This window comes from Vicugna pacos, chromosome 1, assembly GCF_048564905.1.
Source record: "Vicugna pacos chromosome 1, VicPac4, whole genome shotgun sequence".
Lineage (NCBI taxonomy): Eukaryota > Metazoa > Chordata > Mammalia > Artiodactyla > Camelidae > Vicugna > Vicugna pacos.
Window position 1 is genome coordinate 67993657 of NC_132987.1, and position 27015 is coordinate 68020671.

Below are 27015 nucleotides of genomic sequence, written 5' to 3' on the forward strand. Positions count from 1 at the left end.
ACATGGGGACATACACTTAATGTTCAGTGGTTGAATGAAATTATTGATGACCACGTTTGAGTAAGATTCTTCTAATTTATTGATTATAAAACTTTTGACTGACTTTACTAAATGAATAAAAGATATTCTCATTTTAGGTGCTGTCATTGCAATAGATTGTTTTTCTAGACAGAATAAAGATGCGTATTTTCACTTGAATATTTTTGAGTTATCTTTTTTTTACAACCCTGATTTACCATTATTTTTATTATCATGGAAGTCTGTATAGGGTAATATAGCATAGGTTCTGTAGTCAGTTGGGAATTAAAGGCTTTCACAAAATCTGCTCTATTTAATCAGTAAGTATTTTGTAACTTTGGAATTCCTTTTTCTAGTGAAACCAATACATTAAAACATAAAGACTGTATTTCTAAGTGTATAGAAAAATATGGCAATAACTTACTTTCTTTGTTTAGGTCCTGGGGACACCAACAAGGGAGCAAATTAGAGAAATGAACCCAAACTACACAGAATTCAAATTCCCTCAAATTAAGGCACATCCTTGGACTAAGGTGAGTCAAAAAAGAGTTTTTTAAAAAAGCACATGAACCAGTAGCTAACTAGAAGTTGGATTTCTCATTGTTTTTAAACTATTTTGAGACTAGACGGCTACCAGAGTACAAAGTACAACAGCACTTCTGTGTATGAAAATGGTTGGGTAGTTGTACTTCAGTTTTTCACTGACTGTATAGGTTCATCTCCATTGATTTCCTGTAGAAAGTTTCCAGCCTGAGTTTTTATTTAGGGTGAGAACAGTATGTATACATATCCTTCAAATAAAGAATTTCATTTAGGAACAGGTTCTTACAGGTAAATTTTGACTGGTTAAAATTCAGAAGTAATTTCTTTACATAGTTACAGATTCTTATTATTCAGTATCATACAGCATATAAAATATACATTTTATGTATTTTTATTCTTTTTTAAACTATTAATATATAGACCTTATTACAGATGATATTTTGTGTTTTTCTTCTCTTATTTACTTTCCTATTGGTGTTTTGGGAGCAGGAATGAAAATGAAGATTTGATCTTGCTAGGAGAAAGCAATTGATATGTCAACAGGATGTCTCTAGCCATTGGAAAAGCTTAACTTCAACATTTAGATGGAGCCTGTTCTAAGAGCATAAGTCTAACTTAGGAGACAACTTGTTGTGTTTTGCTTTGATACTTAACTGAAATGATTTTAGAGAGATTTTTTTAAAAAGTTGTTTTCATGTCATTTTGATTTGTGAAATTGTGTGCAGAGGGGAAAAAATTTCAGTAGGGTTTAAAGTGAGAGTGAATCTCTAGCTAAAGATACCAAATGACTTATCTAAGATTACGTAAGTGGCTGTGACAAAGCCAGGATTAAGCTTCCTTTCTTTGTGTATGTGTGTGTGTGTGTTTTAATGCCAAATCTTTTAAACTTCTAGCTATGTGCCATGTAGCCCCCTCCCCAATTACATACTTTTGTGGATTAGAAGTGTTCAACTTTCAATATGATTTCAAACAGACTTTTTAATATTAAAAATAAATGTATAACAGTTTGTTTTGAACATTGACAAGTTCATTTAATTGATTATAGATCTTTTATAGTAAGAGGTGAAGTAATTTGGGGCTATGGGTAAAAATTTACATTCACAGATTCAAAGTATGTCTCTTTCTCTCTCTAAATTGTATTATGATTCAGGTTACTTTTTTTCAGGTTACGACAATCTCATTACCTCTCTTCACTTCAGAAAATCCTTTGTTACTAATTTTACTATTTAGAATCAAAGATCTCGGTAGTATTTTAGTGCCAGAATTACAGGTTGCAGCTTTTATTGACCAAGATGTTGCCCTGTCCCCAGCCCTCTTTTTAAGTTTATAGTAAACATTAAATGTTCTGAGATAAATCATTCTTTGATCTTTGTACTTGAAATTTCTTTTGAATCCGGTCAGATTGTTATGGTCTCTCACTGGTTCTAAACTCAGAGAATCCTAGGTGTCCTATTTGGATTTAGAGAGTTAGTTGCAGTTTGAGTCCAGCAAAGTTATTCCAAATTAAGTTTTATAACAAGTGGTTTGTAGTGTACTATGATTTCAGCCATGTTAAAAAGAAACAAAAAGCAAAGAGAATTCTGTGTATTGAATTACTATAGGAAAATATTCCAAAATGCTGACTGTAGTTTGGGTAAGAAGAGTGTAGGTGATTTTATTTTCTTTGTTCTGCATTTCTGTATTTAAGCAAAGCTTTTTTTGGTTTAATCTAATCTAAGTATTCATCACATGTGACCCCTAATACAGAGTTTCTGAGCAATATAATGCTGCAATGAGGTCAGGAGATCTTATTTAGCAGTCTTGGTCCTCTTTTTTTTTTTTAAATCAAGACTGCCATCAATATTAGTGTATGTCATATTCTGCATTTTTCCCCTGGATTATATCTCTTCAACACAGGTATTAGCCAGGGTGGAATGTGAGGAATGGTTCATTATCAATTAACATGCAGGTAGCAGAAGAGTGTGTTGAATTTGCGTGCTTTACAGCTTCCTTTGCCCTTATGGACACCTGATGTTTCTGTATCCTGCACTAATCTTTTTCAAATGCAAATAAGCTATACAAAACCCCTTTTTGTTTGTTTTATTTAGGTTTCCATTCCTGTACCATATGTAGAATAATAACTCAGTTCTCCCACCTATTTTTGTCTCTTCAAACTCCTGTGAACCCTTCATTCATAGAGTGTGCCTTGACATAATTTGGTTCTCATTTGGTACAAATGCATTTATTATGTAATAGTATGTTAGTTACTCATTAGTGTACACAATTAGGTTGGTGTTATTGTGGTTGTAAACACTAAACCACATACAAACACAGAAATTCCATGGCACTACTCTGTCATCTAGGTGATCCTGAATATGCTTATATTGATTTTAAAAAATAGGTTATTGTCAAGATGAAAATAACAAAATTTTAAATTTCTAGAGGGAAGTAACTCCTCTCTCCCCTCTGTTGTAATAGTGGATACCAGCTTGAGAAATGCTCTCTTAACACTACTCAGCTCATGGAGTTTTTTTTTTTTTTAAACATACATAATACTTTCTCTAAAGAAAAGATTTTTTTACCCTTGGAAGGCAGGTAAACAGGAGTCTGCTGCTTTGCCTTTATTGAGGTCTTCTGTTAGGCTCCGCTTTAGCCCCATTTTCTGAAGCTGTGAACGTGTGAACCCTTGTTTCCTATGCTGCAGTAGTATGGCTGTATCCTCAGAAGTAGGAGCTCGTGTCTTCAAAAGAGCAGACAGACATAAACATCAAGGGAGAAAATATCTTCCATGGAAACATTGAGGTCGAGAGTATTCAGATGTGTAAGAAAGATGGCAAACAAAATGATGAAATAACCCCAGTAAAATATATGGCAGGAATCTTGAGACTTTAAAACTCCAGTAAGATGCCCTTGACTATTACTTAATGGCCAGAACAACCTCATTCATTGAATAAGCATTTGTGGCTTAAGTTGGGAAAGAAACATATACTAATGTTTTGAAATAGGGACCAACATTGGGAGTGAGGGTGGGGAGGATCAATACCTCTGCATTGGTGTATGCTGTACACGTAAAAGAATAAAATCCAGATGGAAAGCAAAAGGAAGTGATAACAAAAGTAATTTGAGAACTAAATTGAGTTGGAGATTGGTTGGAAGAGAGAGGAAGCTTAAATTCTGTGTTTAATACGTGGAGGTATGGTTAAATGACAGTCTGCTAGGTATTAAGTAAGGATCTGGTTTAAGCACTGCTCCCACCCTTTGTGCATCAAGTTTTGTCTTTTGTAAGATAGCAGTTAGCTGTTGTATCTTTTTTTCAGATTCTTTCAGAAATAAAGTATGCATATAAAGGATTATTTCATTTTCGTTCTGAATAAATGTAAAGATTGTACCTCCAGTGTAGTCCTGAGATTTGTCCTCCCTATGTCCATGCCCTGGCTTTAGTTTAAGCCATCACCATATCATAAAATTGTTTAAAAAAAAAAAAAAACAACCTCCTACCTCCTAACTGGTTTCCCTTCTTCACATCTTTCACATCCTCATTGCTGTCAAAGTCAGCTTGCTTGCTTTTTTTTTTTTTTGAGTAAATGTAGATTTATTTGCAGAGATGCGTACTGCATAGAGTGCAGGCTGTTTCAGAAGGCAAGAGAAAGGCCACGAGGTGTGGGGGTTGGGTGCTCAGTTTAAAGTAAAAGTAGATACATACTCTGTAGACAGAGTGCTGGCCATCTCCGAAGGTGAGGGAGAGAGAGAGGTGGCCTCAAAGTCAGCTTTCTTAAAAGCACATGTGATATTGTCCCTCCTATTTAAAATTCTTCCCTGCTCCCTCATTGCATTTAGGAAAATTTGACATATATGTAATGACAAGAGTGATCACATGTCTCAGTTCATGCTTGTCCAGTGTAATTATTAATTGCATGTTCCTTTACACTCTTCACTGTCCCAGTTTGGATGACAGAGTATCCAGTCACTGTTCCTAATCATTTCTACTTTTTCTTTACAGAAAAGCAAGAGATTTAGTTCTGTGTCCTGCTCTTAACCTTTCCTGAGTCATCTGGTCAGTTAAGCCCAGTCTTTCCCAATTTGTCCAGCTCTTCCACCCTTAAATGCATATGGTTGGGCAATGAGTTTAAAAGCTTAGTGTTTAGTTAGGGTAGATTAAGGGCTTCTAATAAAGTTATATTGTAATATATAAATTTCATCCCTATTTTGAGTACCTGATTCTGCTAAACCTTTTGTTTAAAGTTCTTTAAGTCAACTGTTCCCCTTTTGTCCCAGTAATAAATAATCCTGTGAGGTCAGTTAGGTAACACAGATGTCTGTATGTTCTTTCAGAGTAATGAAATTCATAAATGGTACATATAGTTAGTGGAAGGAAGTAGATTAGAATCCCAAAGGCCCTGATTTCTTCCAATTTGATTAGGGCTACTTAGAATGTTAGCTACATATGGGCGTGTTGTCCTGCTAACTTTGAAGGGATCATGTACCTTCACTGAATTTTTTGGTCTAATCAAACTATTCACCTAATTGTTCCCCAGAGAAGCCACATTTGTTTCTACCTCTTGCTAGTGTCTTTTTTTCACACTTAAAATGTTCTTCTTTTTCTCTGCTTACCAAATCTCGACCTTTTCTCAAGACCTCAAATCTCACTTCTCCGTTTGAAACATTTTCTATTTATCCAAGCTCTCCATGGTTATTCCCGTCACATAACACCTGTAGTACCTACCAAGTCATATCATATGTATTATAGCGGTTCCTAATTTCTCTTTGGTATTGGGAATGATAAAATGAGTATCAATTACTTTAGAATTTTTTTTGCTAAGTTTTTGGCATACATAGTACTTGACTTTATAGTTAAGTGTCTGTAGTAACCTACGTGGGGACCATGGATCATTGGTTAAGTATCCCAGAAAGCATTATCCACAAAAATCAATCTTTATAATACGTGATTTCTTAGAACATAGTACACATGCTGCAAAATGAATGAATACTAATATTTCCAACTAGCTAACAGTAAGTAGGATATTGACTTCTGAAGTCACTTCAGCCATCAAAAGAATTAGACTAGACTGAACTAATTATTATATTTATTATTCTGTATGCTTAAAGCTAAACCAAAAACACCGCTATACTTTTTAAGAAAGACTTTCTTCATCATCTTTTCTTTTTTTCCCTTGAGCCTCAGAATACAAGCTTTTTCACTTGGTAAACTCACCTGTTTTAACTATAGTTTCACATATTAACAAAAATGCCTTTCAGGTGGGCTTAGAATTCGTAAGTTTGCCACTTGTCTGTTTTGTTCTGTTGCTTAGATAATCAATTTCTGTATTATTACTCAACCCCTATGCCTGCTACACTCAATTAATACATTATCACTTGTCTTATAAATACACTATGTTATCTGCTGAGTTTTCTACCTACATCTTTGTTAGTGCTAGAATAGTCACTTCTTTTCTAACATCCAGTTTCCTATGTGAATAGACCTCCTCACTCTGTTTATGCTAGCATTACTCCCAGTTCTTTGGAAACTATTGCATATTAAAATCCAGCTACTAGGGTGGCTAATCCATATTTGAGAAGACTAATATAAAAAGGAAAGAATGCTAAGACAAATTTCAAGATCACTTGTGGGGCACAGGATAGGGTTGATGGTGGATTGAAAAAGAAGGCAAAACCCCTTTTTCTTTTTACATATTTGTGTTTTAAAACACATATCTTTTATGTAATCGGTGCTCTGCTGGATACCATCAAGGATGTAAAAGAACTAAAATATACAGTCTTCCTCTTTGAGAAACTTATAAGTGATAAAACTAACTTAGCTGAATCAAATATGAATACTATATATAATATATAAGCATATAATTGATTTTGTGCTATTGGTGTTCAAAGCTATTTCACATGCTGTAGGTATTATAAGGAAGATCTCCAGTGTGATTGGTAGAGGCGGAAAGGAAGCCTGCTTTAAAGGTGACAGAAGGACTAGAGGGGATGGAGGGGCAGGTACTGTTGAAGGAGGATTTGGATTTGCATAGGTGTCAATAAAGGCAGGAATTATTGTAGCTTAGGGGACTATCCCTTAAGATAAGGAGGTGTGGATGAAAAGGAAATATTCCTGTATTCTTAACCATTTTATGAATAATGAAAGATTAAATTGGATAAGTGGACATTTGGTAAATCACACTTCTGTGGGACTGTAATCAGTAATTGAGGTTAGAGGGAGAAATTACATTGCATAGTTAAATGCTAATATCAGCACATATATGATATTCCTTATGTGTTGTAGAGCTCAGGAAAACTCTTAAGTCTTTATTTGGTGCAGCTGAAATTTTCTGAATGCTAGCTCTGCTGTAGCTAAGCAAAGGATGTTTGTGTTTCTCCTGAATTATGTACTGCACACGAGCACTTCAGTAGACTTAAATTCTTCCAACTCTTCAACAAATCCATGGCATTGTCTCATTTTAGTCCTCTATTTAGGCTTACACATTGCAAATAATTGTAGATGACTAACAGATTACTTGAGAGCCAGTATTAGTGTTGCTTTTTAGGAGTGTTCATGGTTTATCAGTTTTTAACACTGGATGTTTGTGTATTTTGTGTATGACCAGAGAACAGTGTCTATATTGTACATTTATCACAATGAAAACTTGGGAAGAATAGCTGTTCAGAATAGGCACAGCACTTGCTCTGCATTCTACTTAGATTAATTATCTTTGCCTATGGGCGTTTTTACATTGCTCTGGTCGGTTGTTTAATACAATAGAATTGTTGAGAGCTGGTGCTATGAGATTCAACCACAGGCCTTCATATGGTATATATATATTTAAGAGGCTGAAGATTCAGTCATAACAGTTAGTTCCAGGTTGAAATTTGATATTTGATGGCAAGTCTGTATTCTAGGACATGTAAGGAGAAAATTGCCTGTATCATTTTTGAGTTATCCAAATGCAAATTTATTTTGAATAACTCTTCAGTTAAGGACTTATTTGCATTTGTTCAGTACCACAGAGACTTCCTTTTTGAAAAAAATGAATTTTTTCTCTTAGTTTCTTCTATGGACTAGTATTTGTGATGACAGATTGTTTCAATTTAAGAAAATGAGTTGCTGCACAGGTGAGGTAGTATTTGAATCACTTAAAAGTTCATGTCAGTGTATTGGTTCTTTTCAGTTTTACTTTTCTCTTTTGTTTTCTTTCTTTCTTTTGTTTATTTATTTCTTTTTTGCTTTGTTCTGTTTTGTTTTATTTATTTCCTTTTGGTTTTAGTTTTTACAAGGGGTGCTTTGGGCTCTTCATGGCCTTGCTAACGTTCTTGGCTGGCCATATTTAGTCTGCGTACTAATCGTTAGTCGGCCCAGTTGAGTCTTACTTTGTGCTCTCAGTTTTTTTAGTCTGGTTTTCTATTTTTGTCCACCTGGTTGTGTTTTAGTTCATGAGAGATATTTATTCTGATGGGCCGGATTTTAATCCGTGTACTAAATTTTAGTCTGCAGACTAAAAGTAATCCGCGGATTATTTATTTTTGCAAAATATTTAATTCCCCCACTGGAAACTATCCTAAAAGAATATTAAATTCTCTTAGAATAGCCAAGGGAATTCACAGCTACTGGTGAGTTCTGCCATTTTTTGTTCTCAATACCTAGACATAATAGACCCTACTACCTCCCTTGCATATTTGGCTCCGTTGTGCCTAGGTGTTGGTGTACATTACTATGCATGTCACCTATAACTGTGACTATCCCTTAGTTGTATTGTTTATTGTATATATTTTTGTTTAGCTTTTGGTGGGTGAATTGGGCATATTTTCAGATGGAATTGTGTTGAATTTGTAGTGCTCAAAGATACAGAATTTTTTTTCAGTGAGTTTTTCCAAAAAGGAATGTTCTTTATTTTTCCTAAGTAATGGGTGCAAGGGTATGAGGGGGCAAAGCCCGCAATAGAAAAAGTAAGTTTATACCCGCACTCCTGAGGTGATAACGTCAATTTGCTGAAGAGTCCTAAGATAATGAGAATGTCAGTAAATATCTTTTAGCAGGGAAGTCAATCCAAAATGGAGAATAATCCGCGGTGGCCTGATCCTTCTTAGCTCACACAAATTGAAAATATCTGGCTTGAAGTCTATAGTAATATAAATTAAATATATCTGTTACTTTCCTCTCATCACTAAAAAATGTTTATACTGTGTACTGGAATACACTGATAGAGAAAAATTAGCATATTGGGAATTCATATCTTTAAAAGCAGGCTAATATGCCCCCTCCCAGCCATGTCAATGGACGGTGAATCCAGGTCGTAGAAGACCAGACACTTTACTTTGGGAACTTTACTTCTAGATTTCATTTTGATTTTAACTTTTTTTGGTTTTGTATTTTTTTAATAAACGCACTGGCATCGGAACATAATAAACTAAAATTAAAATGTTTCTTTACTGTGCCTCACCATTGCGCAATCAAATTTTTTTGCATACACTGTGGTGAAATAATTTTTAAAACTTGGACTTGCTACTGTGGAGACTGATGTTTAAAGTTTATAACTGTATAAACATTTTCTATGTCCCCCCCACACCATGGATTTCTTATAACATTGGATATATTTTTCCTTGCTGGACTATTCTCTTTTGGATTGACTTCCCCTGTTTGGATTATTTCACTGCATTCTCATCTTTAGGATTCGTCAGGAACAGGACATTTCACCTCAGGAGTGCGGGTATGTACTTAATTTTTTTTTTTCCCAAAATTTCAGGGCAGGTCTTAAAACCAGGGGGACAACTTTTTTTTTGAAAGGTTAAACAGTTATTCATTCTTGAAATGTAATAGTGAAAACAACGTAGGTAGCTGTGATTTCTGTTTTCATTCACTGTGTGGTGTAGGTTTTGCTTATGGTATATTTAGATTGTCAGTCTCCTAAGTGATTTATTGACATCTAAGCTGAAGTTTAGGAGTTGTAGAGTTTCAGAATTATTATTTTTAAAATAATAAATATTGACAAAAATCCACAGAACCAAAGATTGAGTGTTAAGCAATTTAAATAAGTAAGGAATGAAACAGCAGCAGAAACTTCTTTATTAAAAACCAGATCTCAGTAGTTACTGGTTTCCTTTTCTTCAGACACAAAGATGATCCAAAAGAGCTGTTTCTATTTTGGCCTGTAAGTTTTGGAAGTTACATGCTACCACAACGTGTCTTATGGTCAGTAATCTGGACTTTGGGGAGATTGGGTTTTGACCCCACATAATTTTCCACTTGACCTTTATCTGTAGAGTACTGAACCAAGGGTTTTCTCATCAGGAATCTCTCAAAGAGTTTAAAGTAATAATGGATGTGTTTTTAAAAGGCAGGTTAAGTCTTGATTTTAAGGTAGGCTCTTGGAATGAATTCTTTTCTTTATCACTTTTGACTCTTTGATTCCATGAGTTAGGATTTCCTTGCAAAAATAAGCTAATATATGTCTTAGTACCAATATGGATGGTCACTTGTTGCTACTAAGAAACCAAAAAGATATGGATTTTTTTCATAATCAGAAATATGCTTACAATACTGGTTTGTTAGTAGCCTTACCAGAAAATCTTCATTAATATAACACGAATTTTTTCATTTAAAATACACTCACTGTTCGGCTACCCTACATTTGAATTTAGGAGATAGTTGTTTCTGCTTCTGGTGGTGGTACCTTTAATTCTACCTTATATGCTCCCAAATTGGTGCAGAAACATTTTGATTAGACTAGCTGGCAAAATAAATCCATATGCTGTCAAGTAAGTGCGAACTGCCCTGAGAGATAAAATATGTCAGTAGTACTTAATATTTTTATGAAAATTTTTCTAAATGTTTGCACTGATTATTTTCTTTTACGTTCTAAGTTTGATTATGGACCTGTCTGGGGAGCAAGAGTGGGGGAAATGACCAATAACAGTGGAAGATCTAAACATTTCAAATAATATAACAACTTAGCTCCTTGACTGAGGCAAGTCAGATCACTCAAAAGAATAAAGACAGAGCAGGTTTTGACCTTACAGAGAGGGTTTTCTAACATTGCCAAATAAATTGACTAAGGCTTTTAATGTTTTGAAATAAATTTCTGATAGTCTACTCAAATCAATTTCTCAGTGTCCATGGAAAATATCTTTACTAATAATAAACTTTGTGTAAAAACAAAAGAAAAAAATTTTCACTGTAGAAAGTTAGTACTCTTATAAATAGTATCTTAAAATCTAATGAGTTCTGTGGTAGTAACTGGTTCTCCTGCTTTCAGCCTAGGTGAACAGCCAGATGTTACATGAGCCTTTCTCATTAGGAAACTTTAGCCTCTCAGGCTCCTCAGTGCCTTGTCACGGTCTACATGTCCTTTCCTCACTTGTGGATTTGTTTCCCTCCATTCTTACACATCTGTTTCTCTGTGTGTTTCTTCACCCCTATTACCACCACTGTCACACCTTCTATTTGATTCTGTATTCTTCCTATCAAGGCGTGTATGTTTCATTTTTCTTCAGTTTCAAAGGCTTTCTATCCATCTTCTTATGTTTATTTCTGTTCTTCCCCTTTCTGCTTTTATTCTTTAACTGTCCATAATTTAGAACGCAGTATATTTTTTCATAGTTTTATGTATTTATTAGGAGTTTTAAGACATAAAGTGAGTAGGATTCTTTCTAGTCTTTTAAACAAATTTATTTATTTGTATTTTGCTTCAGTATAGCTTTCAGTTTACTATTCCTGTGAGTTAATGGCTCTTAATGAAAAACACATTTGTTTCTTCCTGGTTAAAACCCTAGGACATTTCAAATGAGGGTAAACTGGCCATATTCATGATAACAGTTCCTGAGAAAACAGTTTGGGACATTTTGTAAAGTTCTTGAGTATTCAAGAATTTCTTCAAATAATGATAGGCTCTGTTTATTGAAGAGTTAATACCAAATCATTAACATTTACAGACCTAGAGTAAACAGGTTTTCTTTTTTAAAAGAAATTAATTGCCAAATTTAAACAGTGCTATCCATTATCAACAATAATTCTGCTAAAAACTTACACAAAAGAAACGTTTTATCCACTGCCACAGCAGTCAAAACTTTAAAATTAATTTTATATTCTTTTAGTTGTGCTTGCCTCCAGGACCCAGGCTTGCTTTTGTGCCTGTCATATTTTATGTGCATGTTTGATTGTACTGCTTTATGATTAGTATATATAGATTTTTTTTTTTTTACCATTTCCTCTAGTTTCCTCCCTGAGCTTTTCTCATATAGTCTTTAATTAGCAGTTCACCACAGTGTGGTAAATCATGTGTAGTTAACTCCTTTCATTCTAGAAGTTTCCTTTCACAAATTCAACCATAATTTTGTATGTGGTGGGAATTAGCTCAGTGCTCAGAGGATAATTTGCTAAGATTCTTACAATAAAACATTAATTGTACTTTCTCTTCTTTATACTGTAGGTCTTCCGGCCCCGAACTCCACCGGAGGCAATTGCACTGTGTAGCCGTCTGCTGGAGTATACACCAACTGCCCGATTGACACCACTGGAAGCTTGTGCACATTCATTTTTTGATGAATTACGGGACCCAAATGTCAAACTACCAAATGGGCGAGACACACCTGCACTCTTCAACTTCACCACTCAAGGTAACCCCTAACACTTAGCTCTTCTACCATTTCTGGGAAAGGTACATATGTGTGTGAAGTGACACTCTATTAATTAAAATCTATATGGGATAAAAGTGGGCATATTAAATACTTGTGTAGGTAGGAACCATCTAACCACTTATTAGGCTACCACTTGTATGGTTTTGTACAAAATAGTGGCAGGTAAATTTTTTCAAGTAAGCATATCCTCTAATTTTTAGTAAATTATGAGTCTTCTCACGTGAGAAGTTATAGAGATTTCACTGAGTGAAATTTATCACTAACAAGACTAATTAACAACGAATTAAAGGCTAATTTAACCTTCAGATTTGTGTCTGAAACTTAGACTATTAAAATTTCTTGCTTCCCAAGGATTTATATCAAGTTTTTTAAACTTGAAAATAAATTGGTGTCTATATTTGTGTAAATTTAAATAAACAAATGGGGACAACTGGAGTCCTATAAATCCCCTCTTAAAATGTATTAAAAGGATGTAGAAGAGAAATTCTCATCCCTTCTGGGGCTTGGCATCACTGCTGCTGCTGAGAAAACATTGATAATAAAACTGAGTCTATGCATTGGTGGTTTCCGAAAAGCTCAGGGATAGTCATTTCTTCACCATTTCTGTGTTCATTTTTCATTCATTCATCAGCCACACTGGCTCTGATGATGTGATTTTTCTTCTTCAACTCAGCATTGAAAGTGTACAATTCCCTGTAGATAAAACAAGCAATAAATAGATTGCTTAAGCAATAAACAGAGAGCTCTGTGTGATCAGGAAATAGATATATTTCCTTTATTACAAGGCAGATTTTCCCCCATATTTAAACTTTTCTAAAATTGAATGTGGAAAAAATTGCATTGTTTAAGCTGTAGATTTGGAAGACCTGAGTTGCTGGTAAAATAGCTGGAAGATTCAGTTGACTGTAATCTTAAACTGTCAATATTAACTATGTAACTTCAAGCAATGCTGATGCAGTCTACACTCATAAAAGAAAAATGTTCAAAAATCCTGAAACTATCAATTTTGACTATTTAGGGCTGATCAGAAACCATTTGGAACGTTGTTTTAGGTCCTGGCTATGCCTTTTTAAGAAGAACATTTAATGAATGACAGGTAGAGTATTCAAAGGAGCAGAATTGAATATAGGGCCTGGAAAAGTGAAGATGTAAGGGACTCCTGAGAGCTGTCTAAAAATACCACAAAGACAGTCTTCTAAAGAAAAGAATAGATGTATGTTCTTTCTTCGCATTGTGAAATGAAAATGGTAGCAAAATTAGAGAGCGGTACCTATTTGAGCTTATTGTAAAGACCTCAGCCCCTGGCATAAATAGAGACCGAATAAAATTGTTGATAAGTAAATGAAGAATTTATAGTTGGTAACAGTGGAACAAATTGTTTGTAAAATATTGATCTCTGTATCAGGAAAAGGCTGGAAAGCATTACAATTCATAAATAAGATTATTCTAGTTTGGCAGAAGGTTAGACTGAGAGAAGGTGAGATCTTTTGGACCTCTTCCAGAACAGAGATTCTTTGATTCCATGTCATGTAAGTTTTAGACCTCTTGAGAAAATAAATTTTATTTTTAATTCTTACTGCTTTTGTTTTAATCAAGAATAGTACGTATAGGGGGAGGGTATAGCTCAGTGGTAGAGTGCATACCTAGCATGCGTGAGGTCCTGGGTTCAGTTCCCAGTACCTCTACTAAACAAATAAACCTAATTACTCCCCTCACTGAAAAAAAAAAATTAAAAAAAGAATAGTACGTATAGATGGAAGAAAATGTTGAAAGGACAGAGGAAGAATAGAGAAAATTAAAGTCATAATCTCAGAATAGTTACTTTCAGCATTCAAAATAATCACTTTTAGCATTTTATGGTGTAGCTCTTTTCAATCTTTTTTCTGATGAATGTGCTGATAATCATTTAATGTAAAGTGATCCTCTATTTTCCCATTTAGAAGATCCCAAAAGGGTTCTTTTTTATTAACTTGACTATATTTAAAATTATATATTAAATAAAATTAATACTAAGTTAGGGATTTTATTTTTTTAATCTTAAATTTCATAAAATAATTTTATTCAGACTTTTTACATGCATCTTTTACATCTATGTCTTTGTAATCAATAGAGTTACTTTTTGAACCATCTATATATGTATAGTTTTTTTAGGTTCCATTACCTAAATTTTTTGATATGAAGCACTTTTTGAATCTATATGAAGCTGTTGATGGAAATTCTTCATGTACCCATTTATATAACATAGTACATTTTTTTCCTTTTGTACTGTTAGGTATAATGTTTATTGTCTGCACAGTGTAATTATTTACTTGATTGCTTTTTAAAGTGGGTCTCTAAAAGGCTTTTTATACAGTGACATCCAGCACTTGCAACTGTGGAGTATTGACATCAGAAACTACTAAGTCAATGCTAAATTTCTTTCCCTCTTTTCCTATCACTTCTGTTAGGTGACTTTAAAGTTTCCCAAACTTTGAAGAAAACTTTGAGTTTTTTTTTCACACTAAGTATCTTCAGTACTTTGTTTCTCAGAATATACAAATCAGGAAAGCTGCTCGTCAAGTGAGCAACTTGGTACAAACACAAATGCATACAAGATGATACTTAGGATGGATAGTTTGGAGAATGATTCTCCTTAAATTGAGGCATATTTTGATACATATTCTTCAATGTGTATATGTACCTATATGTGTTGATCAAAACTGAGATACTAGTAAACCTTTTATTTGGTCAGGTTTTAAAATTAAGAATTCAGTTTCGCTATTCACATGCATCATTTTTGAAGTAATTACATTTGATTCTTTAGTCACCAGCTAATAATTTCCCATTATTACTCAAGAAAATAAAATGTAAAACAACTAAACTTATTATTTTATAAATTTCTAAGCTTTTTAAAAACTGAGATAAAATTCACGTAAGGTCTGAATCCTTGTAAACAATTCATTGGTGTTTAATACATTCACAGTGCTTGCAGCCACCACCTCTCTCAAATTCCAAAACATTTTCATTTCTCCTAAAGAAAACTCTATACAGGACAGAAATAGACTCATAGACAGAGAATACAGACTTGTGGTTGCCAGGGGGGTGGAGGGTGGGAAGGGATAGACTGGGATTTCAGAATTGTAGAATAAATAAACAGGATTATACTGTATAGCACAGGGAAATATACACAAAACATTATGGTAGCTCACAGAGAAAAAAATGTGACAATGAGTATGTATGTCCATGTATGACTGAAAAATTTTACTGAACACTGAAATTTGACACAACATTATTGTAAAATGATTATAAATCAATAAAAAAAGTTAAAAAAAAAAAAAAGAAAGATAACTCTATACCCATCAGTTTGCATTAACCTCTCCTTCAGAGCCCCTGGTAACCACCAATCTACTTTCTGTCTATTGATTTGCCTATTCTAGATATTTCATATAATGGAATCTATATGTGACCTTTTGTGTTTGGCTTCTTTCAGTTCACTTTGCATGTTTTCAAGGTTCGTCCATGTTGTAACATGTTACCAGTATTTCATTCCTTTTTATGGCAGAATAATATTTTACTGTATCATGTCTTGATCAGTTCAGGCTACTATAACAAAATACCATAGACTGGGTGGCATAAACGATAAAGATTTATTTCTCACAGTTCTGGAGGCTGAGGAGTTCAAGACCAATGTGCTGACAAATTCAATGTTTGGTGAGAGATCACTTCTTGGTTTGCAGATGGCTCCTTTCTTATTCATATGGTGGAGAGAGATCACCTCTCTTGTGTTTCCTCTTATAAGACCGTTAATCCCATTCATGAGGCCCTGCCCTCATGACCTAATTACCTCCCAAAGACTCCACCTCCAAATACCATCACTTTGGGGACTAGGGCTTTGGCATATGAATTTTAGGGGGACAGAAACATTCAGTCCATAGCATAAGGATATACAACATTTGTTTATCCATCCATCTACTGATAGACATTTGGTTTGTTTCTACCCTCTGGCTATTTTGAATAGTCCTGCTAGGACTATTGTGTACAAGTATGAATTTGTTTAAATACTTGTTTTCAGTTCTTTGGGGTATTACTGAGTTATACGGTAATTCTATGTTTAACTTTTTGAGAAACTGCCAAACTAGTTTGCACAGTGGCTTGCACATTTTACATTCCCATCAGCAATGTAAAAGGGTTCCAGTTTCTCCACATCCTCACCAATACTTGGTTTCCCTTTTTTTTTTTTTTTTTAAATAGCCATCTTAGTGGGTGTGAAGTGTTTTCTCATTGTGGTCCTAAGCTTATGCAGTATAATGAATCAGGACCTGGTAAATGCTATTTACCTGTTTTCTAATCAATTGCATTCATACAATTAACAAAAACAAATTGGCTTAGATTTTAGAATATGGTCTTGGAAATATTGGAAGGACTTTTGCAGATTGGCAGTTTTTATACTGTTAAATAAAAGAATCAACTAAAGTAAAGAGAAGACTCACTTTAAAGAGTAAATAGTTTAATTCAGACTTTATTCGTGTGTATCTAATATTTACAAGTTTTTAAAAAGGAATGAAGAATGATATTTTGAGATCAGATTTTTATATTTGCCTAGAATATCAAACATAAATATAGCTCTGTGTATGTCTGAATGTGCATATGTCTTTGAGGAGTTGAAGAATATTTGAATATTGGGATTTGGTGTGTGTAGGTATGGTAGGCAACCTCTGTGGCTATTAGAGTGTTTGTGTGCTTCTGTGGATGTCAGTGAGAAGGAGGATAGGAGGATGTACATGAATCTTTGTATCTATTCAAATAGACCCTGTAAATATATCCTTGAAATGGTTTTTCGTAAAATTAAATGTGTTAAATTGAACATGACATCATTTTGTGATTTGGCCCTCCTTTATTAAAGTTTTAAAATGCTGCTCTGTCTTCCAAAACTGGGCTGTGATCACTTAGAGTAGTACTTTCTCCCTTTCCTTCTATATCACTATTATATTAAAAACAGTGTTTCTAGATGAGGACACAGCTGTCCAGGGAAGAGGTGTTATTTAATGTCATTTTGTTTGATACTCCATATTCTGATTTTGGATCAGTCTTTGCAAATGGTGATCTTGTTTACTAAGGCAAAGATGTAACTGTTATGCAGATGCAACTTTAGAGCATGTACTAATTAATAGCAATTAATGGATGATCAGAATAAAACTGGGTAATTGAAGAGATTGAAGAAGAAGAACCAACTTTCCAGTTGGTTTTATAGTTAGAAAGAACACAGAAATGGGAACCACTGCAGGGTGTGGGTGGGGGTCATTAGTGAGATTCTGCTGTAGGTGGAATAAAACCTCCCTCCATTCTTGAAAGTAAATTTTCAGAAGTCTATCTTACTTCTCCCAAATGAACTTGAGATAATCCCTGGTCTGCATATAGTAGGTGCTCAGTGAATGCTTGGGTGAGTGCTACATGCCATGTTAAATACACACAGTATTTATTAATTCATGCAGCCAGTACTTATTGGGTGTTTCTAATATTCCCTTTAGTTGTTAGTTTGGTTGTTTTAATTAGTAAGGTAGACCTACCACATGAACAGAACTATGAAGGTTAAACACTTGAGTAAAATATAGTAAAGCTTACAGCTAACTAAAATTTGACGTTTGTTACTGTGCTGTGAGTAAATGGCCATAGATGGTAATTAGTATTACTTTCATATAATGAAAACAAGTATTTCTGTGATCAGCTAGAGGAAGAAGAGAGTTGAATAGATATGGGACAGAAAACTGAGATCCTTCTGACTTTCTGGATGCATAAATCGGAAGACTGTCACACCTCTCATTTTTCTGGCACTGGGGCTTCAGTGTTCTAGGATCCCCTGACTGACAGTATTATCTTCATCCAGGCATTGGAAACCTGGACAGACCTTTGGCATAACTGCTTCTCTCCCTTTCCTTCAGTCATTGGATCTCAAAGGTTGGACATAACTGACTCAGGCCTTAGGAAGCAGGTAGAATCAAGAAATCTCAACAAAGATCAGTTTTCTCTTTATTTACCAATTCCTTGCCTATTTCAGGGCTGAAATATCTTGGGAAATAGGTGATTTTGTATGTTTAAAAGTGAGTCTCCAGCTGATTTCACCACACACATCCCCAATCCCAATTTTCTATCCAATTCTTTTTTGAGATATTTACAAGTAAAATTATTTTGGCAGGCATTTTCCCCCGTAGGGCACAGGACAAGATTGGGGTTGGGCAGGCGTGAGTGAAGATTATCGACGATTTACATTAGTGTGACTTAGTTTGAAGAGCCTACTGCTCTACCACTCAGCTGGGTTATCTGAAGGAGTTGGGAGATAAGGAGGCGTAATGGCTTCTTGGTTCCCCTTCTAGGCTGGAAGGGGAAACTGCTTTTTAAATGAGAGTTAAAACAGGAAATTTAGTGGCACCCAGAAAGCAACATGCAAACTCAGGCAGACTTCGGATGTCTTGGGGTACAGGGATGAGAGTATCTAGACATGAGGAAAGTAATGATGAAATAGAAAGGGGTTCCAGAAAGCAAGCGAAAAGGACAGTAAAAGGAGGAGTAGGAGAAAACAAAAGGAAATGGGGAAAGAATCAGAGAAAGAGATTTCAAAATGAGTGTAGGAATGTGTTAAAAGGAAACGATGCAAACATGGGATTGAGAACAAGTTGTAGATGAGCAACAAAATCAAGTGTTACAGAAGGCCAGCTTATCAAAGGGGTATACTTCCTTCATTTGAAAGCAGTAGATTGCTTATTTATAAAATTTATTGTAACTCATTTACGATAATTAGGGGGTTCCATATCTTTGCAGCAATTATTTTCAAGCCAATTTTCCTATTGTAAAATAGTGATACACATAAATGTGGTCAGCCTACCTGCTTATCTGACTTTCTATGTCCTGGACATTTTCTTATAGCCTACCTTATACTCTGCCACGTCTAAAGTGGGCATAGTATTTCAACTACCTGAGATAATGCATTATCTTCTAATATTCTTAAATTACTATAAATCTTGAGTTGAAGGTCTTTGGTTTTAGACTACTGTAATTTACAATAGCAGGAATAAATTTACATAAGATAGGAACTCTTACGTGTACGATGTGAATCAGATTCTAAAGTGAAACTCAGAGTGCTCTAATTTGCAGTGCTCTCTCCATTTTTTTAAAACTAAACTTGCCACTTTTATGTGACTATCCATTTTTCTATTGTGATCTTATGGGTGAAAAATGGCTATAAAAGATCCTTATAAATAGATTTGAGAAAATTTGGGTATAAATGGATTATTCTGGTAAATAAATGAGAGGTGGAGCTGTTTATACTTATCAAAGGAACTGATGTCAGAATTGTTCTTTAATATTTTATAAATAATTGAGAAGAATAAAATTGCTAGGTAAGCTGTACTCTTCTAGATATTGAAATGATAATCCAAAGGAAATACACTCCAGGGAGAGCTGGAAGAAATTCATGAGTGCCACTAAAAGGGGTCAAGTTTGTTTTAGTTCAGCAACTAGAATACTAACAACAAATAATATTGACTGTATTAAAAATTTTAGGATCTGAATGAACAGTTATTTATGGAAATTATTTTCATTTTGCCAGAGATTATTTGTTTGGCTCTGCTGCTTTGACCACAGTGCTGGAAGGAATATGGAATGATATATAGCAACAAACAATCAAAAACTAGTATCTTAACTTAAAGATAAAACTTAAAGGTCTGTGTTTAGTCTGGACAGATACACTCCCAGGAAGACCAGAACACTGGTGGTATGTAATTTATAACCAAGGCAATAAAGATATGCAGTATTGCATATTGGAAGTAAGTCAGACCTAAAGTCTTGTTCCTGGTCTCTCTGACTAGTTGCAGAACTTGGTCAACAGTATCTCTGAGTTTCCTAATTTAAAAAAATGAGATAGCTGGATTAAAGGATATTCAAGGACACTTAGCTCTAAAATAAAAATAAGTTGACTCCAAAACGACAAAGAAAAAATGAGAAATAAAACTAAAAACTTACAGCATGAAACGGTGAGATATGTAAGATCATGTTATAAATGGATACAAAATAACACAAACTAGTTCCCCTAGAATTCAACATATTAGCAGTACATACTGTTTGTGGGGGATGGTGGGGATGTAATTAGATTTATTTATTTATCTTTAATGGAGGTACTTGGGATTGAACCCAGGACCTCGTGCTTGGTTAAGCATGCACTTTACTGCTGAGCTGTATCCTCCCTAGTACATACTATTTTTGGATGCTCAAAAAGGTTGTTTAATTGGATGAAAGAACTCATTGTAATGGTTCATTTATTACACTTCATCAAGAATGGAGTTCTGAGTGTAAAATTTTCAGGTTACTGAAGCTTATTCTTTTTAATCCCTAGGACTTTTAAAATACTACCATTTTGCTAGATAACTTCTAAAATATATCATTACTATAAATGTAGTACAAAAAATGATTTCACACATTTTTGGGTGACTAGTATAAATTATGATACCTCTTCTTGGACATTTCCAAGGCAAAGTAGTTATGGGTTTGTGCAAGTATCATATAGTTCACACAGGAAAGACTGTTAATGTTACCAGATAGCAGGAGCAAGCCTTGTAAGTTATTTACTGTTTGTCCGATCTTTTGATTAGTTAAGTGTTTGTTTATTTTTTGAATAAGTATGTAGGCAACATAAGGAGCTTCGTCAGAGAATTCCTTTGACTTTGAAATTGTTAGGGGAGAAGCAGTTATGATGGGTTTACTTGGTCATCTAAAAAATATATCCAAATAAGCAGCATTAGAATTCAATATGTATAAGATTAAGGTGCACCATCCTAGCATTTGAATTACTATTCCAAAAAAAAGTGCACAAATGAAACAGGCACGCTGTTGTTAAGTCATTTAGACCATATTGTGAAGAGAGGGGGGAAAATGGCAGTTTTAACTATATAGGTAACTGCTGACAACTTTCATTTATATTTAAGAGACCTGATACACACATGAAGACCTCACACTACTTGTAGAAGAAAAAGAAAGTCTGTCTCTTTTTGAGACTTCTTCCTGGGGGTCTGCAGGTTGAGCTCTTTCCAAGCTAGCAAAGAAAGATTTCCCTTCCACCTGATGACTATAGTCTTTTATTATCACTGTAAGAGTAGGTCTAGTCAATATAGGGTTGATTTCTTCCCTCTGGTTTGTACATTGATTATTTTTCTCAAATTTATCCTCAGCTTTCACACAACACAGTTTGAACAAACATATATACCTCTTTCCACCCCTACCCCCACCCAACTCCTGCAAATTAAAAAAAAAAAAAAAAACTAGGGAAGTTTCTTACCCTGCCCCCTTCTTATCAATAAATTCGGAAACTTTGTATTTGGAAGAAGGGAAACTTCAGGTTTTGCCAACTAGATTTAGGTTTTGTTGGGTTTTTGTTTTTGTTTTAGTTTTTGTTTTTAAGATTCCTTTACTTACAGCAGTCTTTTCATGGGACTTTCTCTTCTGTAGTTTGTAGTGTAAACAATGCAGCAAGATTTAGTTAAGCAAGTTAGAGTAACCTTTTGGTTGGTTGATATCTATATCTTGGTTGGTTTATTGATACCTATTTTAAAATTTACGTTGCTTTTGTTAAAGCTGTGGTTACGTTTTGATGACAGAGTACATAATGATTGATACACCATCAAAACATTCATAATGTTTCCCAATAAACTACTATGTGATTTTTTTTTTTGATGAATAGTTTTTATGGCATCTGCAGTTGGTTGAATATATCCTTATCATGCATGAAGTTTTCTAAAACCTTCTGGAACCTGTTGCCATTTTGTTTTGAACCGTGTCTTTGGGGTGACACAATCTATCTCTTATCCTTCTCACCGCTTCTCTAAAGCCAGCTCCGCTTCAGTATTATTGGCTTCCTTGTTTTCTTAATTATCTCCCTACTGAAGCCTCACACACGTATTCAGTAAATAAATATTAACTTTTCACTTTCAATCTCTTCTCTTCTTCACTCCTTATTCTCTGCCTTCAAGAATACATATACTTTCCTGATTCTGAAAAGTTCTATTGCTTTGCTCTTGCTGTCCTCCAACATGCCATTCTTTTTTTTTTTGCATTATTTCACTGCATTTTATATTCATACTCATTGCCTCCATTTCCTTCCTGTTCAGTGCCACGAATAGAGAGGAATATTGGGAGAAGGTTGTAATTGTTGTATACAAAAAACAATTATGAACATTTTGAACTAACTGTGACAGCCCCATAGAAGTGCCCATCATCTGTTTCCACAAAAGGGACAGATATGTAGTGTAAAGAACAGGACTTTAGTACATGGAGGCTTCCTCATTCACATAGGCAAAAGCTACAACAGTTAACAAGCTCTACAAATTAGGGAAGAGCTAATGGATGGAAAGCAATGGACCTTAAGGAGTGTCTATAATTAAGAAGAGGAAAGGGACAATGATATATAGAAGTTGGAGAGCTATATGTGGTTGTCCAGTTTAGAATTCCTTAACTTTTTGGGTGTTTGACTCAAAGCATTTCACAGAAGTCCTCACAGAGGCTGTCCACTGGCCACTCTAGGTTAAGAACCTAGTCTTTTTAATTGTTTTCATGGATTTTATTTACCTCACCCCTATGTCATTAGATGTGATGAAGCCTCGAGGATCCCATAGCTTCTCTTTTTTGGGGGGTCATCTTCTTTTCTTTACTCTTGCCCATCTTTGACTTTCATTAGTTACCCCTCTTTCTCTACCAAAGTCCGAGATGACTGTCTACTACCTAGAGAAAAAGAGTATTGTTTTTTTTCAAGCCCCGTGTGTGTGTGTGTACACGTACACATGCATGCATGTATACATACATACATACATACTCCATTATCCAGAATAAGACACAAAACCACCATGGCTCTTGAGTGGACTACAGATACACAGAAGGGTAGGTGATCTAGTAAAAGAGAGTAAATGAATGAGAGAAAATAGGCAGCATGGACCTTAAGTAGCATGACTACAGACCTCTGATGTTCAGTTTATTTTAAAGATTACCTTAATAATGGCTTTGTCAAAATGTCTTGTATTAAAATCTCTGTTCATCTTTTACTTTTTTAGATTTTTCTTTTAGATACTGGGCACATGGGCATAGAAATCTTTTAGTTTAAAAATGCCTCTGTCCTGAATCGGTTGAATGCCTTTCTTGCCAGCTAGTTTGTACAATTGTCCTTCCATTTTCTATTTCTGTTGAACCAGGCAGACAACTGTCTTTTTATCTGTCTATCCAGAGACCTAACACACTCTTTCATGCTCAGTATTATTAGATGGATGAAGGTGTGGGTGGGTAGATGGATGGATTTTGAAGAGGCTTTTCTATTTTAGATTTTAATCTTAATTGGGATGGTAAATCTGCCTTTCTTTTAGGTTACTTAAGAGTAACTCCCACATCCTGCATCTATTTTTATTCCTAGAACCATAAACTCATTAGCCCTCACAATTATCAGAGATTCTCTTGTTTTCCTTGGTATAAGATTGTGGGTTAAAATTGTACTGACATGAAGTAAAACTGCGTAAGGCCTTTTTGTTCCTCAGTGAGACCAGCTACTAAAGCTGATTATGGAAAAACAGCATCTCTTTGAACCTGATCATTAGGGTAGTGGTTTTCCAATTATCTTCCCAGGGAAGATTATTATTTGATGAACTGACCTACGTCTTCTCGTTTAAGGGGAAAAGAGAATGAATAGTCTTCTCTTAGTTTAGAGCTTTTCCTCCCATTCATTTTTCATAAATCTTAACATTAGCACATTACTTCTTTTTACCAGGTTATCATTTAGTATCTGATTTAGTACAAAATTTAGATATTTAGGCACCAAGTTGAATAAATCAATATTACCAGAGGCATTGCACCAGAAAATATTTTTAAAGTACTGCATTAAAACACCATATCCCTTGCTAGGGGCTGGAAGGAGGAATGAAAGGGAGGTAATTGCCTAAAGGTTTCCCTTTGAGGTGATGAAAATGTTTTGAAACTAGATAGGAGGTGATGGTTGTACAACATTATGAATGTACTAAAATGCCACAAAATTGTACACTTTAAAATGGTTAATTTTATATATGTGAATTTTACTTGAAAGAAAACACTATTGCCTAAATTTTTTTAGTCCATGCCATAACTGAATTGCTTGTAACTCAGAGGATAATGTCTTCCTGTAGCTGGTGTGGTCTTACAATGATTCCTTCAAATTGTGACACTTGTTAGAGTGAAAATGAGCACTCACTAGTTAAATGCCAGAACAAAAGAATAAACCAGGGTTTTATCCCGGGCAGACTGGAAGAACAGTCACATTACTAAAGTTAACACCAGATGTTTATATGTACAAGCTTACCACCATTTTTGCTATTATCTTAAAATTATTTCTCAAGGCTGATATACAGAACTGGATTCTTTAAAGAACACTAGTTTGTATACAGTTGACAGAAAATTTCCATGTGCAAATAAAAGCCTATTTCAGACTTAAAAAGTAACAATTTTACTAAGTTAAAAAGCAAAATAGGGTTGAATAAAGACATTCTTATTTTTAATAAAAGCAATGAGACTTTGAACAGATATTTCCACTAGTGTTTGGATAAATCTTAGCTGCCATTGAGTAAGCTGGTCTGTGCATGCAGACATACAGAGTACAGTTATATTCTCTTTTCTGTGACACCATCACCCTCAATTCCTACAGTCAAATACTGTCAGAGTAGTATAGGGAAACACAGTATGTTAAAGTTAATGAAAAATGGAAATATATCTTATTAATATGCTTACCCTCAAACTTTTGGCCAGTATCTTCCCCGAGGATATCTTCAGTTCTCTGAAGATAGTGCCTTTTAGCAGATAGCACCTATGTTAAGTATCACAACATTTCTCTGGGCTTTCTCTATATGTTAGTTACTACCTCATTGATTGATTTTTCAGTTGTAAATTTATCATGTCTTTTTTTGTTGTTGTTAAACTGGTGTTTTAATGCTGTTATCATCTGTTGTGTACTATCAATAAAATAGTTTCACATAAAAGTTGAATGGGCTCTAACATATATTTATCTTGCCTTTTCTCTAGAACTGTCAAGTAATCCACCTCTAGCTACCATCCTTATTCCTCCTCATGCACGGATTCAAGCAGCTGCTTCAACCCCTTCAAATGCCACAGCAGCCTCAGGTAAGAATACATAAGTCTCTTCTATAAAGCATATTCTGCTTTTTTTTCCTCTGTTTTATCTTCACATTTGATGAATGTGAACATTTAATACCTTCCAAGTTTCAGAAACACAGCACAGCCAAAAGATTAAGAATAATATGTTGCTTTATTTCTGAAAAGCACAGAAGGGCCCCATAAATAAAGGTATACAATATCTCATTGTAATGTTATGTCACTTTAGTTGTTATTTTAAAAGTCATACTTTCCATCTAATTTCTTGATTAATATATATCAGATGAGATGCTTAATAAGCAGAAAGCAATCTGTACAAATGTAATGTTGAAGATAATTCACTTTAGTTCCATCACTCTGAATGTAAATTATATTAATATACTGATAGGCAAATTTTGCAAAAAGTGTGAAATATAGGTTGATATAATTTGATCATTTGAAAGGGTTAAAACTGCAATGCAAATACATTTAACTACGACTTAGATCAGAATATGACTAAACCTTATCTATTGAAAAAAAAAAAAGAATGCCCACACAGTCTCCCAGTTTAGAGCTCAGGTACGCTGTGGTCCCTTAGCTAGCTAATGTTGGGGCCTGATTTAGCGAGAATCACTACATTATAGATATTCTGAAAATACTAAACTCTTGAATGAATTGAAGGTCCTCCGAAGGACGGCTGGATGCTGTTTAAAATGAAGTTAGAAATATAATAGCTAGTACAGTTGGGCTCAGAATTTGGAACCCTTTTTTTCCCCTACAAAAAGCGTATGTCAGGAGCTGATTCTGTTTTCATTTCTTCATCTATTACATTGAACTAAGTTGGGTCAGACCCATTTTTGCCCAAGGGCATTTATGCTACAGGAGATAAAATCTTTCGTTACTAGTTCTTAGCATTCAGTAGTCAGGTCAAAATCTATCCCATTTGACACAAAGTTATTTGTTCCTGTCCGATCTTGATCTTTAGGATATTGTTAACAAAGATGTAAAACATTTCGTTCTAATCCATGTCCTATCTTCATTCCAGAAAAAGTCAAGAAAGAAGGGTCTCTTTTCTAGTTCTAGTTTCATCAGCATTAGCTACCTTGAGAAAGTCATTTGAACTTTAATAGTGTTCTCAATCTATAAAGTGAGTGACAATATTCTCCAGAGTGATAAAGTACAAATCAAATATGTACTGAAATGTGCTTTGACTTTTTAACATGTAAAAATAGGTTTTTTTGTTATTTTAACTATAACCTTCTTATTTAGAAGACAAAATTGCTTAAATGAACTATTAATAAACTTAATAAGTCACTAGTCCAAGTTAGATTACATTGATTGTTCAAACAATTAAATAGGCCCTAACCCTGAACTAACAAGAGTTATTTGTTGAGCTAGTTTCTAGGAATTGTTTTAGACTATGAATAAAAATGAGAATTTTGATTGATAAATTCTGGGTAATTTTAAATGATTTTCTTAATGTGAAATACTAAACTAGTTTAATGATTGCAAATAAGGTTTTGGGCGAATTGTCTGCCTGGTAGGAGCCTAGTGTAACCTGATTTTTTTGTTGCTTTGATACATAGAGGTTACAGCAGTTATCAAAAAATATTTAACTGTAACCTACACATTCTAATAGCTATTGAAATCAGATTTCAATATATATATGGAGATTTGACATTGGACTTTGATCCTCAGAGTTTACTTCAAAGTTGAAGTGAATCAGGG

The 27015-nt window shown here is 34.4% G+C and overlaps 1 protein-coding gene across 4 annotated transcripts in view; it reads left to right on the top strand.

Moving 5' to 3' along the window:
- The window catches only part of GSK3B (glycogen synthase kinase 3 beta), a 165743-nt gene that overhangs the window by 125222 nt on the left and 13506 nt on the right, over positions 1 to 27015 (top strand). For 2 of the 4 annotated variants that reach the window (XM_006210331.4, XM_031680764.2), the window contains exons 8-11: positions 456 to 551; positions 9201 to 9239; positions 11958 to 12144; positions 25219 to 25317. In XM_006210331.4, coding sequence (XP_006210393.1) covers positions 456 to 551; positions 9201 to 9239; positions 11958 to 12144; positions 25219 to 25317 — 421 coding nt within the window. The remainder of the gene's footprint in view (positions 1 to 455; positions 552 to 9200; positions 9240 to 11957; positions 12145 to 25218; positions 25318 to 27015) is intronic. The other 2 variants (XM_006210332.3, XM_031680768.2) reach the window with 1 other exon arrangement.